Source organism: Pipra filicauda, unplaced genomic scaffold (assembly GCF_003945595.2).
Source record: "Pipra filicauda isolate LSUMZ 115617 unplaced genomic scaffold, ASM394559v2 scaffold190_size1978887_pilon, whole genome shotgun sequence".
NCBI lineage: Eukaryota > Metazoa > Chordata > Aves > Passeriformes > Pipridae > Pipra > Pipra filicauda.
In genome coordinates, this window is record NW_024104299.1 from 1547831 (window position 1) to 1568404 (window position 20574).

The window sequence follows — 20574 nt, forward strand, 5'->3', positions numbered from 1 at the left end:
ACAGTGTCATGTAATTCAAATCTAAAATAACAGGGAAGCTGTGACACCCTGTCTTTTGGTCTTAGAAGTAATTACTGTGTGCACTCTGAACATATATTGTTAACTTTTTGGACACACTTTTTTATCAGTTCCTACAAATTGTGTACTGTATATAAACAGTCTGAGATGTAGAAATAGAATCCTACTTCTGTTGCTCTGCAGGCTTTGTAAGGGGCTAACCAAAAAGGTTCTATTTCCTTTTAATGTTTCATTATTTATGCTTAGAGTTGAGTTACATTTGTTTCTGTATGTAAATTATTGAAAAGTCTTGTTTAAAGCAGAAGGGCTGATGGTGCTTAATAAAGCAATAGGTTCTTTCTGCTGTTATTTCCAATTATTGCACATAAGACCTTAACAGAATGGACAAGACTGGAGTATGAAGAAAAATTCTGTTGTGTTTTTAAGCAGCTTTGGTGTTTTACACATGGTAAAGACATGCCAGTGTGAATTAATTAATTCTTGTTATGTACTCAGCTGTAATAGTAAAGGAATATGGCATCAGAGGCTTGCAGTGATCTTCAGAATTTGTGCAGACTGTTCTGAAAGTATGGTTTTAAGTAACAACTACTCATTTTAATGCTATACCAGTAAAAATGCATCTATAGCAATTCTTGGGACATACCTCTTCTAACTCCTTACTGATATAGCACTCTGGATAAAGATTATTGGGTAAATAAGTAATTTCCTTATCAGTTTGTCTTTCAGCTGATGTCAACAAATTTCAAATGTAGACCTATCTTTTATGCCTAGGAAGCCTATTTTAGAAATTAGGATAGGGATAGAGCAAGTCTACACAAGGAGAACTCTGAATTTTGTTACATCATATTCCTTTTACAAATTCTGAGGTTTTATTGGAAGCGGTAGATTTTTAATGTGCTTCAGTTATTGCAGAGAAATGAAGCTTCCAGGGCTTTTAACTGCATTTTTGTGCATTTGTGCTCATTTGTAGCATTAATTCTGTGCCGGATTCCCCCTCTAAGCCTTTCTGATTCTGTGAAGAAAAGTTTTATATCGTAGAGTGAGGATGTTCTTGACGGGATCCTGATTCCTTCCTGTTTGTGTACTGCTTCCCTGTTTTAAAATCAGACAGTTGTATTATGCAGTGTTTACTAACAGGTACTAGATGCTTAATCAAAAGGACAATCTAATCAGCCCTCACTTCCTTTGTCAGTTCTCTTAGCTTTCAAACCTTGTTTTCTCAGTACTTCCCTCTTATCAAAGCTCTTGAAAGCTGGATGCAATCAGAAGAAATGATTGGTGACGGAAAATGACAGTAGACCAGATTGGTATGTGTGTGAAGTAAAAAAAAATGTTTTAGCTTTTTTTTCTCTAAAAAAAAAAAAGGTAATTTTTAGTATGCTAACAGAAGGTCTCTTTTTGCAACTATTTCATTTATAGATTAGTAAGTAAACATTTTGAGCAAGGTCAAAGTTACCTTGCAAGGGAAGGAAGTCAAAGACTAGTAGCCAAACTTTCAGCATCAAGATTTAACCACAGTATTTCATCTATTCCTAAAATAACCCTGAATTCTGAATATTTTATTTGGAAAAAATTGTTTCTTTGGTGCCATGCTGCAAGTTCTGTAAGGATTGCTTTCCAGGGATGCCCACAGTTTGTTTGTTTGTTTTGTCTAACATGGTGCAGCATTTTGAATTAAATTTATTTGTATATTAAAGTGAACTGTAAGGATGCATGGTTCGTTGTTCATGTATAACACTAATGATGATCATATGGTTTGTGCTCTCTTCCAAGACCATATCCTTGTGTCAGTAGTTGATACCATTAGAATTTTACCATTTCTTTTTAGTGCACGATTAACAAATTGGAGAAATGCAGGCTGATTTTTTTATGTGCTTTATACTGATATTCATCTTAAATGGCTCAGGTGTAAGATCCAACCTACCTGAAATCTGTCTGTAGATTGCCAAAAGCATCAGGATAGGTGAAGCTTGAGCCTGAATGTGGAGTTCTAATGATTGGATTCTCTAACACCAAGTAAGAAGTAGATTGAGGCTACAGACATTCCTTAACGGAGAAGAGACAAATCTCTGTTATGACTCCTGACTGCTTTGTTTAACTGTCTTTGAGTTTGCAACGCCTTTAAAGAATCTGATAAAACTGCCTTTCTAGACTCCCTGGCTAAACAGTTGGTGTGGCTTTCTAAGCTGGGGCTGCACTTACAAGTGTTGCTGAATGTATGGGTTTAAGGGCTACAGTTTTATAGAGGGAGTGGAGAGATGAGTCAGTGTCTGTATCGTGCTTTAAAGCTAGAGAACTAAGGGCAGATATAGACTTGTGAATGCTGTTTCCAAGAGCTATTGTTAAGAATTCTGAATTCAAATGGGACTTTCAGGGAAAATGGAAGTAAATAAAGTTGATTGCTTCCAGTAATGCCCTACTATATCTTAACAACATCAGAGCTCTGAATCATCAGAGATAAACCTTTTGGCAGGCTCCTTTGAATCTGTTATTGGAAACCTAGGGATGTGCGTTTGGAGTGGGAAGGAAAGCAACTTCAGGTGTTGCTGGGATGCACAAAGCAGTGGAATGCAGGTAGTCTGTGGCACACAGTGAAGCAGTAAAAAGGGAAGGTCCACGTGTGTGATCTTTGAAAGAACTGTAGCAAAATTATATCTAACTTGAAACTAGATTACAGTTTGACATTTTTGGTTGAACAAAAGACTATTGCAAGACTACCTGGTCTTGTGGAGAGGTGAATCACTCATACCTAGAGGCAGAGTGCTGTAGTTGTATCTAGCCTGGCACTTTTCCTACCTGCTGATGTTCATGGTTGCTGCTATTCAAAGCACTTCAGCTTTCTTTGAGTGGCTGTTGTGGAAATACAGCAGCCCAGTTTCTAGTCTGTTTTTTGATATAATTTAAGATCAGTTTTGAATTAACTGTCTTGTATTGTTCAGTAACTTCCTCTAAAACTTGGAAATCTGTCATCCTCTTGAACTGACGTACAACTAGCTTGGAAATTGGAAAAAAGTTGTGTTCAGATTTTTTTCAGGAGGGAAGCCAAACCCCCAAAGTAAACAACAAAAAAATCCATTAAAATATCAAGTTCCACCTATCCCCTTCTGAGATTTAATTCTAATGGTATTTAGACTTCACTAATTTATCTTAAACGACAATGAAAAAAGGAATTTAAAAGCAAAAACAGAGTGGAAACAAGCAATTGCAGTAGAACATAACCATTTCTACAAGTGGCATTAATGTTAACATTTCTGAATTACTGTGCCATCAGTATGGTGAAACTTGCACAGAATGCTGTGGGCACAGGCAGTAATAGTTGAAGCAACATTGTTAAAAATAAGGAGGAAAACCACTAGTCATAACTGTCACTACAGCTGTTGTAGTTGGGTGATCAGAGCCCCATAGGTTTTTGTGTAGTGTAATCCAAACCTTGTTAGCAATAGGTGTCTTGATGTGTGCCACTAACAGCTTCTCCTTCTGTGGCACTTCACTTAGTTTTCAAGCTCTTCAAGGCACCTGCTGAAACATTTTGGAGTGTCATTTGAGAGTGTTAATATGTGTTCTATAAAAGTAGCAGGGAAAAAAACCCTGCAACTTTTCCCATGGGTTTTTGTAAACTAGAGCTTAAATCTATGAACTAATTTAATACTTCTATCCCAAGGGTCCTTGCAACAGAAAGCATTATTCAGTTCTAAAGTGTAGGCTTCTTTTTAAGGAATTTTGACGTTTTCAAACAGATTTTGAGATTCTGTACCAAAATGCTATTAACTTTTCAGCCATCTCAATAGATGACTCTTCCTGGGATCAGTGAAGCTCATGAATATTCTAAGCAAGAAACAAATATATCAAATCTAGTACACTTCTGCCATTCAGTGAATGCAACTTGTAAGCATTCACAGATGCTGTTCCTTAACAAGGCTTTTGTAAGGCTTTACTGCTGTCAACAACACATCAGATGTGATACTGCTAGCTGCCAAAACAATATATTGTGTCCTTCCATCTTCAGCAAACTTTATTTGTAAACATCTCATTAATTTCTCTTGGATTAGAATTCCTATGTGAGGTTTATTCTGACATCATAAAATGTTTGACCAGCTTTTTACCTTCACAAGAAACAGACTTCAATGAACATCTACTCAATAAAAGTGAAATTTCTTCGCTTCCAGACTGCTTTCCGGAAGGTTTGTTTGAATATTATATTTGTTAAAAAAAAATGAAAAACGAGATGTTGTAAAAGCTGTGAGCATGCCTTAATCTTTTGTACAGAAATATTAAATAAAACCTTCTGTTTGTTTACACATTTTTCCTTTTTTAAATCTATCAACGTCCTAGTTAATCATAAACCAGCTTTGATACAGTGACAGATTGCCATCAATGTTAAAGGCATACACCCTTCAGCTTCCACAAGTGCTAGAAGCAGTGGAGCTCAACTGCTAAGTTATTCTGGTGGTGTTCCATAGTATGTGCAGAGACTGGATGGTAATTGGTATCCATGAAGTCAAGAACAGTACTGCAGAATGTATCTTCCTGCATTTGTGCTTTCGGGTGAAAAAGTCTTTTTCAGTTAAGTTCAAATACAGCTGCTGCAGTAGTCTTGTTTTGTTTATGATTCTTCAAACACTCCTCCTTCCCTCCTGAAGACAACCTAAAGCATTGTGGAAGGTGTCCTGTACTTGTAAAGTGAGCCTTTGTTATTTCTGTAAACATGCAAGTGCACTTTTTTTTTTTGCCTTGATGGGTGGACCTGTTCATTTCACTAATGGTGTGCGGTCCTGGGATTGACTGAGGACGGTGTCTTTTAAAGACATTGGTGCCACAGCTTGGCTTTTTCATCAGCTCTTCTTTCCAGATTATGTGTTGGAAACCACTATCTTGGTGTTTGAGTGCTTACATTACTTCTACAGGGATGGATTAGGATATTGCAGGTTTCCCTGATGGAGATAGAGCTGTGGGATGTGTGGGACACAACTAAAGCTTACCAGAACACCTTGCATTAATTATACTATTATTAATAGCAACAGTTTGATTCCTTGAATGCAGTCTTTTTTTTTTTTTTTTTGGTCTTTTTTTTTAGCAAGCTGTTGAGGATTGTAGTGTGTGCTGGTGACCTCAGACAGAGGGTCTTGGGGTTTGGGGTTTCTTAATCTTCCTGAATTCCAGAGGACCACCAGTTGAGCTTACCAGTTCTTGGGAGGCTTCCATACTCTATCAGCCTCTACTTCTCCGTCTCTCCAGCTTGCTGTTTGCTGGTGGCTACATCCTCAACTACACATAAGTTTACAGACTGTATAGTCCATTCATGCAAACTTGCATGGAAGGGATTTTTGCGACAGGCATTTGCCTGTTTCCCAAATAACAAAAAGCATTCTGGAAACTGAAAAGATAGTTTGTATTTGAAGGCTATACAATATCTTAGAAACACTAACAGTTCTTAGTTGTAAAACTATGCTGCCTGCCCAGAAATCCTGACAGCACTGGAATTTAAGAGCGCTGAGCACTTTTTAGATCGATTGAGGTGTTTGAAGCATGCTTCTTTTATCTGGGCAAGCCAAAAGACTGTTTACTGTGCACAATGTGACTGCATCCAATTTGAGAAGGAATTGTATTTTAAAATATAGCAAACACTTCAAATGCAGAATAAATCTGGGGATCTCTTTCCAGAGGAAGATTGTGAAGTTAGCTAGTTAGCACCACACTAAAACATCTTTCAGTAAAAGTGCTCCATATTCTGTTCACTCAGAGGTCAGCTTGTAAGCTTCCTGAGAAATAACCTTATGGACTACTGAGCTTTTAATCCCTTTGCGTTGCAAGTTTCTGGAAAGTAACTTTCCAGTATGTGGAATAAATACACTTCTTTAATTTTCTAAGCACTCATACATAACATGCTCTGTGGGAGCTTGTGATTTGAGTCAAAAAGTACAGCTGAGTATCTACACAAATGGTTGCTAATATGGTCTTGTGATGGTTGCCTTTCTAAGAAGTAAGAGCAATGCAGTCATCTGCTTTTTTCAGTGTAATTGCCTTAGGCACTGGTAAAGGTTATCTGCTAAACTAAAGCTGTGTGATTGTTCACTGGTTTTCTAGTCCATGTTATGAAAGTTGAAGGTGTGAAGATTGCAGAGAATGTTAGTAGAAGTAATATTTCACAATTTCTTTTTTAAATCTCTGAGTTACACTGTGTTTTTCAGCTGTTGTCATTTCAGTACCAAAATAGGTTAGTAAGACATTAAAGCAAATCCCAAACAAAAGTCTGAGAGGTGTCTCATGCTGCTATCTTACATTTAATAAAGTGCCTGGTATTACTAAATAAAGCTCTGATATTTCATAAAGTAGCTTAAAATTCAGAGGTAAAGCTGAATGTTTAAACCAAATATGAGCATCAAAACATCTGTAATGAAAGATGCTTCATTTCACGTTAATTAATTTCAAGTCAAAGAGAAAGCTAAGGTAGCACACTCTGCATTTGTGGAGCAGTAAATATCTACAGTTTACCCCAGTGGCGAACTGCATTTAAAGAAGTGTAAATGGGCACAATATATTTTGTTTATATGCTTATAATAAACAAAAAGAAAACCCTCCTCTCTTTACAGAAACTTTTTCACTAAAAGGACAAAGGAACTCAAACCTGCTGTCCAAAGCGCTCCTGGTTGGAAGTTGTTTGGAAAAGTCCCACCCAGGGAAAACCTTCCGAAAGATTCCAAAATTATTCAGCAGGTGAGTAAACAGCACACAACTCTAGGTATGAAACCTGTAAAAATAACACATAGATATTGTGTTTCTCTGCTGTTATCTCCATATTGTTATACAACCATAGAGTGCTCTGAGAAACTCTTTTGGGGCTTTGTTTAAAGAATAGTAGTTACTAAGAAGTTTGAGTTTTATCAGGCACATTCCTCAGTACATCTCAGTGCTTATAAAAAGGTGATACATGTTCAGAAAGCATTTAAGCTGTTTTTGTCAATACATCAGAACTTGTATTAAATTCCTGTAACGTTTTGACTTATTGTCTTATTTAACCAGCACACTTATTTAATATGATATGCCACAATCTAACTGATTTTTCCGTAGTTGTTATTGCCTGGAAGGCTTTCTGTGTGGATAACTTGTGACAAATTGCTTAGAATTCTGAAACATATGATCTTTTTAAAATGAAAGTTTTAATTTCCCTCAAGGTATTTTGTTCCAAAATAATACTGTAAATTGAACTTGGTTAGGAGTTACTGGGGTACTCCAGAAAGGTACCTCTGATTTTCTTCCTCTGACACAAAGTTGCACTTCCATATAATTGTTCCTGTGGAGTTTATTTGATAAAATAATATTAAAACGTCATAGTCTTTGAAGGTGAGCAATTGGTAATATATCATTTACTTAATATTAGCATTAATATAACTTAATATTATAAACCTGAAATGGAAAGATTTGTTGACATATGAAATGTGAATGTCCCACGTGCTTGTTAAAACAGTAACTCCAGTCTCTTGGGAGCTGCTTTCTCCGTCTCTTTTCTTAAGTTCCATATAAGCTGATGTGTTTGGCAGATGCAAATGACTGTGAATGAAGCAGTGTTCAGTCATCTTCTAGAAAGAGCTTTGTGGCAAAAAGGGCCTTTTGGGAGTAACTAAAGTGAAAAATTCTTTTTGAAGGACTTCGATGTAATGGGGTTTGTCACACAATAAAATGTTGTAGGGAAATGATTACAGCAAGTGTGATCTTGGGGGTTGAAACTAGATGACCTTTAAAGGTCCCTTCCAAACCAAACCATCCTGTGATTTACTGTGAGGTAAACTGACTGCTTTTAACATTTTCAAATACAAATATATAAATGATTTTCCTTTTTGGGTGGGAAAGAGGGCATGTGTTCTTTGTTTCCTTGCAGATGAACGTTGTTGGTGTTGTGCTATGAAAATGCTGTGGTAAAAATCCAGAGAATCTGCACAGTGCTACCCATCATCTGCTTACTGTTCTCTAGTAACGAAGACATTTGTTCTGGAAACTGTGTTATAATCACAGAATGGTTTGGGTTGGAAGGGACCTTAAAGGTCATCTAGTTCTACCCTTCCTGCCATGGGCAGATTGCTCAAAGCCCCATCCAACCTGACCTTAAGCACTCCCAGGAATGGGGCATCCACAGCTTACCTTGGCAACCTGTTGAAGATAATAATCTGAAAAAATAGTCCTATTTTCTTATTCTGTTGTCCCTCGGTGATTGTGTTTTGTTTTAAAAGGCAGTATTCCTTTTTTTTTTTTTTTTTTTTCTCCAAAGTAGTAGAAAAGCAAATGTATTACAACAATATATTATCTTTAAATATGATTGAGTTGGTCCTAGCCATGATCACGTGGTTTGTGTCGTGTTTGCCAGATTAAAATCACTGTTGGATTTTCATAATCTTGAGTAAGGTAATAGCTAACATTTTTAGCTTTCTATTTGGCTAAAGCGTGCCTGGGTTTTAGATAAAGCCTCATGAACTAAGATATACAGTTATCAAAGGGGGACCCAGATTGACAGTATGCTCTCCACACAGTTAGATGTACAATACCCAAGACAATTGGATCTTTAATTGAGAAGTGACCCTAATGTCTCCAAATTTAGCATATGTCAAATGTCTTGTATGTGTGCTTAAGATTTACAATATAGCTCCCTGTGCACATGCCTTTGAAGAAAAGCCAATGGTTTCTTTTCTCAAAAAAGTGTTCAAACTTGCTAAGCTGGTGATGGTTTAGAATGGGTATGGGTACACTTGGTTACTGAAGATCAGTGGGAAATAGCATCTTCACTTTCAAATGTCTGACTGAAGCCCCTAGACTAGTTCCTCACTATGCAGGAGATGTGAATGAAAAAAATATAGGCAAGAATGAATATAGGCAAGTGAAAAAAATATAGGCCTTCAAGAAGTTGATATAAATATGATTGAAGCTTAATATGTTTTATTCATAAGTAATTCTGTGAACCTGGCAGATTGCTTCATAACCTACATGAAGTGTCTCTGCAAACTTGCACTTTGACTTTCTAAATTGGAGGGATCAAATGTGATCTGAAACACAAACCCTGCATTTTTCTCCAGGTTTTTTTTTTTTTTAGCAATCTATGGTCAGAACTATGACTACTTACTGTTAGCCAGCTTTTGTAAAATGAGCTTTAGGTGTAAGACTGCAAGTAGAATGGGCTTAAGCTGTAGGAAAGCTACCTGTAAGGGAGTTTATGGTAGTTTATTATTAGCAACAAATCTTGCTGTTCCTGAACATTATTCTCCATGGTTGAACACAGTTCTCTCACTTTACAGATGCCAGTGGCCAGCCTTGAGAGGGTACAAATAAACCCTTGATTAAGGAAACTCAGTAATGAGTCAGCATCCTTCAGATAAAGGATGAGATCGTAGGAAGCCCTGTTGCGAGAAAAATTAACTCACAACAGGAAAAACTTTGTAATTAATAAGAGGAGGAAGTCCTTTGGATAAGAATAATACTTCCATCAAAGTTTTACGGCAATATAATGAAGCTTAAAGGACTTTCCTATTAGTAAAAGAGAGAAAAATTGCATCATTGTACGTTTATAGCCAAAAGGTGGTGGAACTCAGGTGTCCCCTTTCCATTCTGGCTGATGGAAACCTCCTTTGTTTTCTTTGTTATGGTAAGGGTGATGTAGTAAATTGATAATTACATTTAAATGAATGCTTGTGGCTCCCAGTCACTGTCTATCAACTAGACACTGCTATATATGCCTCTCCAGAGAAGTCAGACAGTGATTCCAATATCTTGAATAACCTCTGAGAAAATCTGGAAACTTAATTTGGGATACTGTTTCAGACATTTTTCAGACGGCGACGCTAGCCAGCTCTGCCTTCAGAGACTGTCTAATGAATATTACTGTAAATAATTTCTTTGCAATCTTCTTAGCACACGTAGAAGAAGATAAATATTTTTGTGGTACAGCAGCCTGGGGGGCTTGCCTGCCTGGGGAGCAGCAGAGTCCCTCACAGCTGTGCTGCCATCAGCCTGCTCCGGGCGAGGTGCGCTCGCTCGAACTGGGTCAGAGGTTGAAAGTTCTTGGCAGCTGCATCTCCCCTCTCGCAGCTGCTGGCACGCTCATCTCTCCTTGGATTTAGAGCTGCCCAAGCAGGATGTGATCGAGGCCAACTCTTTTGCTGGACATCTCTCTCCTCTGGGCTTCCTTCCTTCACTGTTTTTTAAAAAGGGAAAACAGCAACTCCCCAGGACTGCAAATGTCAAATGCCTTTGATGGTTTTAGGAAGTGTGCCTTTTTTCATGAATTGCAGCTAATAAAACTGGCTATTAGAAGAAGTATGTGGTCATTAATGATCAGTTTGGTAAATTCTTTTCAGTCTGTACAGAAATCTGCTTTAAATTAAATGGCTAAAATATTTTAATGCAGAAGCATTTAAAGTAGAAACAGACTTGTGGGCTGATATATAACATTTTGGAATGTATTGACTAGAGTCCAAGTTCTCTTTAAAAATGCAAGCTCAATTTCAGTTTTTGTGCTTATGCTTAAAGAAAAGAACTTTTAATTTATAATCAAAACTATTCTGAAATCAAGTCATTAAGTTTAGCTCTTTTTTCATTAAAGCAGTCTTGCATACTTTTTATTAATTTGTTTAAAACAGTATGGTTTTTTTTTTTCTAATATGCCTGAATTAAACTCATAATTTGCGAATACACATTGCAAAATAAAAAAAAAAGTAAAATGTTCACCAAATTCATTTTATCAGCAGTTTTAACAATGCTGCTCTTAGTGGCAGCCTTAACTGAGGTGGAAAAAGAGGCTTCTTTTCTATTTAAATCTGACATACCATGAAAAGCTTGCAGTGATTTAGAAATGATTGCTTATTCAGAAGTGAAGCCATCTTTTTCCAAAATCTGTCACCTTGTGTACAAACTGGAAGGTTTTAATTTTAGACAGTCCATTAAATACTAACTTTTGACTCGGTCACTGTTGTACAACTAACCTCTGAAAATGTGTTGGGGTGACTCTGAAATCTTAAAAAAAAGAACTACTCAAAGGCTAAAAAACTCAGTGTCTTCACTTGCATATTTTTCCAATGTTGTTATCTCCGGTCTGAAATCTAATGGAGAAATTGCAGTCACTGATTGGGCAGAATTCCCTTGGTCTCCCAGGGACAAGGATTTTCAGAGGCTTCTCTTCAGAGGAACAGATGCGTTTTGAATGGGTTTTCATACAACTCAAACCTTCTAATTTGCAATATTAACTCTTCCCTCCAGTTTTGGTTGTTGCAGTTTAAAAGTGTGTGAAGCTCTTTAATGCTTATAAAAATGTGTATGGTGTGTTTGTAAACAAACCTAAGGACTAATTATCTGTGAGAAGTTGTACAATGCTCGGTGCTTTTTTGTAGGAGTGGTTCTTAAGCAGATTGTTTTATAGAGGTTGTGTTGGCTCACCTTGCACTACTACTGGAGAAAAGAGAAAGGCAAGATTTTTGCCTGTTTACCAGATATAGGGTTGATATACATTGGTAACAAATTGCCTTGAAAGGAGGACAGACAATAAAATTTATTTACTTGTTTATTTATTTATGGGGTATTGGGTCTTGCAAGGAACATGTAACGCCTGAATAACAATTTACTCTACTAGCAGCAGTGACAAGGCTGTGATGGTTTTCTTTGTAGATGCTGTAGCAGTTCAGATTCTCCAGAAATGTACCACATAGTTCCAGAATCACGTGTAGTCAGTAAAATATTTACTCTAGAGGTAAAGACATTCCCCAGTGTTCTAGATTTCTGCAATGATTATCTTGTCAGTAAAGTGGTAGAGAAAGTAGTAGAACCCCTCAGAGTGACAAATGCTTCCTTTTGTTTTGTATAAAGGACATAAAATACAATTCAGCTCCTACTGCCAGAGCTTACCCAGCTGCTTTGACAAGGAAAACTTAAGAAGTTTTTATGCTGTCAGTGCTATGCTGGTGGCACAAATACATCTTCAGGGGAGTAACTTACAGTGGGGATGGGAGCAGTGCTTTGAAAATAACACAGAGGTGTTGACTCTCCTGATGTGAATTCTTCTGATTGCTGTTATTCAAAAACAAAGTCTTTGGGGAGAACTACTAAGGGTATTAAAGCAAACTTCTTTTTCCTAATGCTTGAAAAAGAAAACATAAGCATTGTATATATTTTCATTTCTGTTCTTAGAAGTTTGGAGTAAACAAAGAATATAAATTGATGTAATAAAAATGATAAAACTTCTTTTACTTTAATCTGGTGGGACATGATGTTTTGGGTCTTTTTGTAGTCTGGATTCTCTCTTTGATGGTATTCTTCCCCCTCTATTGGAACTTTGGACTTCTTTAGCAAAGCATGATGTATTGGTTTGGTTTTTTTTTTCCTTCTCTTAAAGAGGTGAGCTTTTGCAGATTAAGCAGACATGGTGCTGAGCTTGAGGTGCTGACATAGCAAAATCATCACCTAGCCAGGCTATATCAAATTGCAAAAGGATAAAGAATTTAGCAAAAAGATTTAGGTGGTAGATCTGTCTTACACGGATATTTTTTCTTTAGGTTGGGGGGGTTTGTTTTTTTTCAATGTAAGCCTTATCCTTCTGAGGCTGGTATGGTACTTCAGTACTGAAAAGATAAAAATAGTATGTCAAGAGATAAGAAAGCCTTTAAAGTACTTTTCTATTATTCTGGGGTGTGCATGGTACAGAATACTGCAGATATGTTCTGTTGAAGTCATGATGCAAAGCTTATTTTCCTTCATCTTGGTGCTGCAATTTGGTGCTTAAAACCAATGGCTGGGTTTGTCACCTCCCCTGCACCCCATTTTTAAGCTTGGCTTTTCTTTCCATTAGAAAACCAGCTTTGACTTTTGAATGGAAGTGTGCAGAGCTGTGGTTGAATGGAGTCTCTTCTAGTTGGCATGCTTTTAACTGATTACCTTGCTGCAATGTGCTGTGAAGGGTTCGATAGGTGCTTAGAATCTTAGGCTTAATTGAAGTGATTATTTCTCAAAGCCTTACAAATGCATCTCAGTTCTCATTGGCTCACCAGTAATGTTGAGGTGTAGTCCACTTTTGTTCTTTCAGTTTAGAAATACTGATTATTACATGGCAGAAGGAAACGGGGGGCAATGTTTTGTTTCTGCTTTTTAACAGGGTGCCTTCCAAGGCTAGTGTTTAAGTAAGTCTAACTTTTATGAGTGATGTGTACTAGGGAGAGGCAGTGATGTCTTAGGGAATGCCTTTTGTCATGTGCCTGAGAAGCGCCACGGCAAAAGATCTCGCTTTGGGCAAAAGTGCTGATTACTGAGAATATAAAACATCAATTAAACCAGAAAGATAACGCAACCAGTGTCTGCAGACAACTTGCACAAATGGGCAGCTTTTGTATGTATATCTGTATATTTTGAGGGCTGGAGAAGGAGGAACAGACACATCTATGTGTCTTCAAACATAAAAGATAAATACTCTACATGTGAATTTAAATTTTGGCTTGCATGTTGCTATATTGTAATGGTCTTTTCCTTCATTTATTCACTAAGGCTTTGCTTCTGTTTTTCTCATTAGGATGACAGTTCTGGCAGTCTTGCGTCAATATCTGCTCTCAGTCTGTTAAACACAGGGGTATGAAATTTAATATATACTTTTTTTAGTTGTATTCAATGCCATGCATGGGACTGTGTAGCACTCATTAAAATAGAAAAAACATCACATTTTCACAGTAGCATGAATATTTTATGGCACTAACCATCAACTCATTAAATACCATTAGTAAAATAAACAAACAAACTTCACACATGAATCTCACTAACAGCTTAAAGTGATAGAGTATTATTGTTTATCGTTTATTTTGCATGTTCCTGAATAGCAGGAAATAGGTAATGATAGAGCTTGATAGTAATTTACTTTCTATGTTTGTGCCTTGTTGCTTAATGGTAAAAGTTGTTAAAAGGCTTAATTTCTAATATTTTTGAACACCTTATTAGATTTTAATCTTTGTTCTGTCACTAAGTCACACAAGTCATTAACAGTGGCACTTCAGAACTCCAGATGCTTTTAATCACTTATTTCCAATATGAAATTGGAAACCTAGAAAAGCGTAGCTATTGAAACTTTCGTTATGTTGTGTCATCTATCTGCTGTGACTGTATCTTTCTGAAATTGCTCCAACTGCTGCCTTTGTAAACTTTTTTTGAATCCTGCAGTCTGTTAAACAGGAATAGTACAGGTTGGCTCTTTAGTTTTATGAAACGGTTGCTGTGGCTTTGTGAAACAGAGCAGTGATGTAACTACCGTTGATTCTGATGCAAATGGTTACATGGTCCGACCACTCTCAGCTCTTCTTTGTTGGGCCCAAAACCGGTGGCTTCTTGTGAACAAAAGAAGATGAAATGTGATGCACCTTGTTAAATATCCAATTGAGGAAAAAATAAAGTAAACAAAGAATTGAAGGTGTATGGCATTATTTTGGAAGGTTGACCTAGAAACTCTTAAGTGTCAGCAGTCTTGTGCTATGTGAAAATTAGTATGTTTTCCTCCATAAATATATATTCTTCCTAGTTCACCTGCAAATTAGGCAAGAATGTACCGTTCTGCCTGTTCTGATAGCATCTGGAATTCTTAGTTCCAGGAAAATGTCTAGTTTGACTCAGAATTTTTCAGTGACATCTGCTCTTGCTATAAACACTTCATTGTTTATGATCACCTTGTAGCCAGTGCCAGCTTTAGATTTTAGCATTTAACCCAGAGGCAGCACATATGATGATGTAGGATTATGCATTAGCAGAAATTCTTCTTACATGGATGCCCTCCTAAGCGATTCTGTTAATGCTTCCATTCTTGAATGATCAACCCTGACTCAGAGAATCACAGAATACGCTGAGTTGGAAGGGACCCGCAAGGATCATTGACTCCATCTCTTAGGCCTGCACAGGACCATCCTCAAGAGTCATACCATGTGCCTGAGAGTACATTCAAACAGTAGATTCAAAAGAAGGGATGCAATCTTTCTGATGATATATCTAAGCAGCTGTATAACATCATGAAAATAATCATATAGATGGTTTATAGACCCGTCTGCTCCAGAGTCATGTGTATGTAGAGGAAAGACCATTAGCACAATATATGGCAATCCCCATTCTGTTTTCTCAACAGAAGTCATGGTTGATTGAATAAAACCTCTTTTAGTATCAGCCTTAGAATTTTGGAGGAGAAAGCGTGTTAGAAGAAACTGTCATATGCAGGGTGCATGCTTTGTTTAGTTGGAGTATTAGTGTGCTTTGACATCTACTTTAAATAGAGGCAATCCTTAAGATGCGGTAAATTAATTCAGTCTTGCCTATCAGATCACTTTCTCCTCCAGCTTGCCTAAAACATAATTGGATCGGTGGTATTCTAGCTGCATGATTGGTACTGTGAGGACTTCCACAGTCCTTGTAATCCAAGGCTTTTATCACTCATTTCCAGGAGTTCAGTTTTTGTTGTTGGATCATAGACAGATCAAAACTTATACAAGCAAGATTCATGTTAAATTTTATGGCTGGTATTTACTCCTTTACAGCTGTATAGTTTGGGCACTGTAGATGCAAATTTGTCTTCTAAGACTGAATCACTATGTTCACACTTAGTTAAATACTTTATCCTCAGAAGCATACCCTACTTAAGGTCAACTAATGCTTCTGGAATGCTGCAATGCAGCTGGTTTTCCTTTCTGTAAGGTTGTTAAGTATTGGAAGACGGAGCTATGGGCAATTACACACATTACACAGAGCAATCCAGTAGTGTTTAGAGATATCTAAAATAACTCTCAATGGTCTGGCTGTACCAGATGGTTCTTCAGAGAAAGGATGAAAGAAACTTCTGTTTTGTATGTTTTCCATGTAGATAGTGAAAAGGTGCAGGCAATAGACCTCTGCAGGTTTATTATTTTTTGTTTATTTAGAACACCAGGAAGGTGTTTTGGTGTTCTTTGTGGTGATGTTGGGGATGTGTGTTTGTTTTGTTGTTGTTTCTTTGGTGGGTTTTTGTTTGATTGATTGGTCGTTGTTTTGTTTGTGTGTGGTTTTTTCTTTTTTTCTTTTTTTTTTTTTTTTTTTTTTCTAGAAAATAGTATTTGGGGTATCTTTATCTTCTTAGGCACAAAGGCAGTTTATAAGCAAAAGACATTTTTTTCCCAGCCCCAGTTACCTGCTACCTACCTGTAGGTTAATAGGCTTATCTGTATTTCTGTGGGAATAAATACCAGAAATGCAAGTCCCTCCACATATTGTAGCGCTCTTAAATATCTTGTCATGGTGTTTTTCAGGAAAAACATGCCTTTAGCCTGTTAACAGATTAATTATTGGCTTAGAGGATGAGAAGGTGCAGTTCCAGCCTTAATAAGGAGATAACTATTTTTACTTTCTATTAAAGCTGAAATTTGTCTCTCCTTTGGGATTGTGAAACATTCTGGAACTTTCAGTAAATGCCTGATATCTTGTAATATTTTTTAACAACCTTCTCTAAGCTTGTGAAACCATACATGTGACACTTCCAAAATAACTTTTTTTACATATACAGGTCTTACGTAGTCTTGAATCTTAGCTGTCAGCTGTCTTCTACCACATGTCCTGCATGTTAAGCATTTGACAAAGCATTTGACTTTAAATTGTATTTTTACCTTGTTACGGAAAAGTATTAGCTCACATCTTTTGAAGTGAAATTTTGTGTCAGTTCAAGCTTTTTGTTCCACACCAAGAATTTTAGATTCTGATTCAAATGCAGAGTTAAGAATATTGGATTCTTTACATCTAGTCATGCAAAGTATCCAGAAAAAAATGGATATTTTAGTTGTGTAAGTTCTCGGTGTGTTTGATGGTTCTGGGATCTAATCTTCAAATAAATTTCCTGGTGCACGGACTTCTTGAGGAAGAAGCATCTTCCAATGAGAAGTTCTGATGCTTTGTGAATGTATTTCGATTTGGGGAATAAGCCACCATGACAGTTTGAGCCCGAAGCTATTTTGATCTCTGCTTTGACTTTTTCTAGTGACACTTAGTTTTCCTTCTCTGTTCATGTGATCTTTTCTTACAAAACCCAACTGTTCATAGCATGTACTTATTTTCAGAAACACAGTTGGATGATGAGTTCTGCCTTTTGTGAAAATCTCTGAAGACTTTTTAGTTTGTTTTTTTCCTTCTCTTTTGCTTTGGAAATAGTATATCCGTTCTTAGCACATACAGTAGCCAGAAGCACTAGCATTATTCAAATATATTGCTTGTGTTAAAAAAGGTAAGAGTGGCTTCATTTGCAACGTACAACTTGCAGTGCTGATTTTTTTTTTTGAACTTGCATATAAATTCAACATGTAGAAATATTGAAAAGATTCTAGACTACTAAATGAACTTGATTTTGTGGCTTCTGTTACAAAGAAGGATGTGAAAGTGAATTAGAACTTCTACCAAGAATAGGAGGGATGGCATTGTTACGGTACTGCAGCCTGGATGCTGATCTCTGGCTGCTGTCACAGGATGCATCCTAACTTACAAATGTACTGGAGTATCCTGAGGTATACAGCATGGCAAGAGTGCTGATGTTTCTGTTTTCGGGTGGAATGAAATATTACCTTGAGAATATGTGTATTCATTCATACAGTGAATGTCAATTTTCTGATTTTTCTTGTGCTTGTGTGAATTACAACAGAACTCTACCAATCCCACGTGCCCAGTTGTTCAAGGTACTTGTTTGAGTGGTGATGATGAATGGTGTTGGATGCACATTATTTTAAAGCAAAAACTGTCTTGGGAATTACCCTTCAGGAGGGGAAGTGTGTTCTAGGAAATTTGTATAACCACAGTTCTTGGCCAAACCCTTAGAATTATTGAGAAGTAAGTTGTATTTAAGAAGACTTGGCTAGTAACTTTTAAGTAATTGTGTTTAAAAAGAATTGGGATTTTAGTGTGAATATATGTTTAAATGATGATAGCAAACAGTTGCTATCACGGTATTTGGGCTTTTTTGAAGATGGTAAAGCAACAGATGTTCTCCTATAGTTGAAAGAGTAGGCTGGCTGCTATAGATTTTTGACTGTCTTTTAATTTTAGTCTTGAGATGAGATTAATGTGACATCATTGAGGTTATACTTCTCGGATCATTTAATGTATCATACCCAATGTGGAAGAACAGAAATTTTGTTAGAGATTGTTAGAAATGGACAGAGTGAGGAGGCTGTTGAGCAGAAAGCTCTAAGAGACCTTAATCTTGGACTTGGTGCCTTCTCTGGAAATCTGAAGTTGCATTGTGCATGTGCAATGGTCTTTTTGCATTTAACTTTATGAACTGTGTCCTGAACTTTTAACCTATATAATAGTTTTAAAGTTGTCAGCTCTGTTTCTACAATGCTGTCAATGAACACTGACTGTGTAAAACTTTGTTTCTCTCTGAGAGAACTAAGGTGTACATGAAGCTGTGTATTAGGTGTGAGATTCATTTGGTAGCAGTTTGAAGAGAAGATTCCTATGTGATTGGGAAGATATGTGACCTAATTAGTATTTGATTTTTTTTTTAAATTTACTTACAGAGTTATTAAAGCAACAGATGTATACAAAAGCAAACTGTCTATAGATTAAAAAAAGCTTATATGTTAGAACTCACTTGGCTATGATTAAGAATAGAGGTGTGTGATCTGTGAAAATACATTACTAAAGTATCTTGAATTTGTTCTCTAAAAAAGATGATTTTTCAGCTCTTAGTATTGTATGTTTGAATTCCAGCATGTGGAAGACTTGCAGAGAAACTAGTATTTAGCCTCCATACCTAAGGAGAGCGTGACCCCACAGGTTAACTTGGTTTGGGAATAGGTTAAAAGGTCTTGTCACAGATACCCATTCAGCACATCTTAAAAGGTTAACTTGGCAGTAAATGTTTATTTAGAGGCTAAAAAAGAGGGTATCTGAGATCTGAGGTTTTCACTTGGGTCTGCTTAGCCTTTTTCTAAAGATTGTATCATATTTCTGTTTTGTTGTGTTGCTCTTGTGGTAAAAGAGTGGGATTCTTTCTTTCTCAGAATCTTGTGTGTATTAAAGGTTGTTGAATATTTCTAAGTAGATTGCATGTTTTAACCTCTGAGAAAGAAATTATGTGAAACAGATATTTTTATATTGTCACTGATTATAGTGTAGGTGGTTATGGTTATTATGAGTTTGAAGGTCTTGCTAAAGGCCTCAGCAATGTGATGTGTACTGGATCTTAAGGGTGGCTAGAATTGAGAGGAAGAAATGGGAAGAGACACATGTTCTTGATTAGTTATTTTTGTTGTTAGTGGTGAGGGTTTTTTTACTGTCAACTCTACATGTTACTTAGATATACTTGTGCACTAACTAGGTTGGGAAGATTATGCAGATATCCTGACTAACTGATCCTTGGGTGCTCAGTTGTAATATTGAACTAGAATAGATCAAAGATTAAGTTGATGCAAGAAACTGTATTCTGATTCATCTTCACTTAGCAGTCCTGGAAAGGTGCACTGTTGCTATCAGCAATTTCAACTTGTAGTATCTTGCTTGCTGTCCTATAAAATAATGTTAAAATATACAATATTAAATTATTTAAGTATTAAGTATTATCATGCTTACTAATTATGGGTGAGGTTGAAAGTTGAAATTTAATTTTTATCAATAATGTTGTTTAGGAATATGAAGCACGGACAGGAAGAATGTATAAACCTCCACCCCCATCAGCAAGACGTAAAAATATTGAATTTGAACCACTTTCAACTACTGCTTTGATTCTGGAGGATCGACCGGCGTAAGTATGATTCTGCTGTGCCACTGAATTTTGGATATACTTATGATGAGCTAAACTTCACAAGTCTTATGTGAAAGTATAACTGGATTATTCTGTCTGAGATAACAGCCTAACAAGTACCTCTAGAAGAACCTTTTAAATATATTATAGTCTATGTGAGGAGTTTTTTCTCGCTGTAATAGAGCCACTAATCTATTACCTACTGTATATCACAGCTGTCTTTGACAGTGTTGTGAGCATCCCTAAAGTCTTCGGGAATTCTCCTGATTGATTTCTTCACTGCCTTCTCAACATGCACTCCCCTCTCCCTGCTCCTCCATTCCCCAGTCTGGAAACTTAATTTCCTAGACCAGTTGTGAAGACTTAATAGTGACAGTTGTCATTTCATCAAACCTGGACTTGTCTTACCACATGAGTTTTTAAAAAGGAAAAAAAAATTGTTAGGTAGGTAATAGCAGGAGTGGGAAGGATTGCCTTGGAAACACAGGCAATCCTTTCCTGTCACAAATGCTGAGTGCTCATTTTGTATCTGGCAGCTACAGTTCAGTGTATTGTTGGTACCAAGATTGGAGCAGTCACTGAAACTCTTCCTTTCCCTTATTCCGATTAAGTTTTCATGACTTCTTAAAATTACAGCTGAAGGCAAGGAAACAGTAGATGAAAATGTAACAAACCCCATATCAGTAGAAATAAGAATGGTAATGAAAAATTGGTAATAAATTGGTCAGTATTTTCAGCTATACAGTCTAGCAGTTTGAAGGAAAGAGAAGGACCTGCTGACCAGGAACACATGCTTGAGGAAAGCA

At 36.7% G+C, this 20574-nt stretch overlaps 1 protein-coding gene across 2 annotated transcripts in view; it reads left to right on the forward strand.

Moving 5' to 3' along the window:
* Positions 1 to 20574, forward strand: part of TBC1D12 (TBC1 domain family member 12) — a 43992-nt gene that overhangs the window by 10197 nt on the left and 13221 nt on the right. The window contains exons 2-4 of one of the 2 annotated variants that reach the window (XM_039380247.1): positions 6609 to 6732; positions 13553 to 13609; positions 19653 to 19768. In XM_039380247.1, coding sequence (XP_039236181.1) covers positions 6609 to 6732; positions 13553 to 13609; positions 19653 to 19768 — 297 coding nt within the window. The remainder of the gene's footprint in view (positions 1 to 6608; positions 6733 to 13552; positions 13610 to 19652; positions 19769 to 20574) is intronic. The other variant, XM_039380248.1, reaches the window with a different exon arrangement.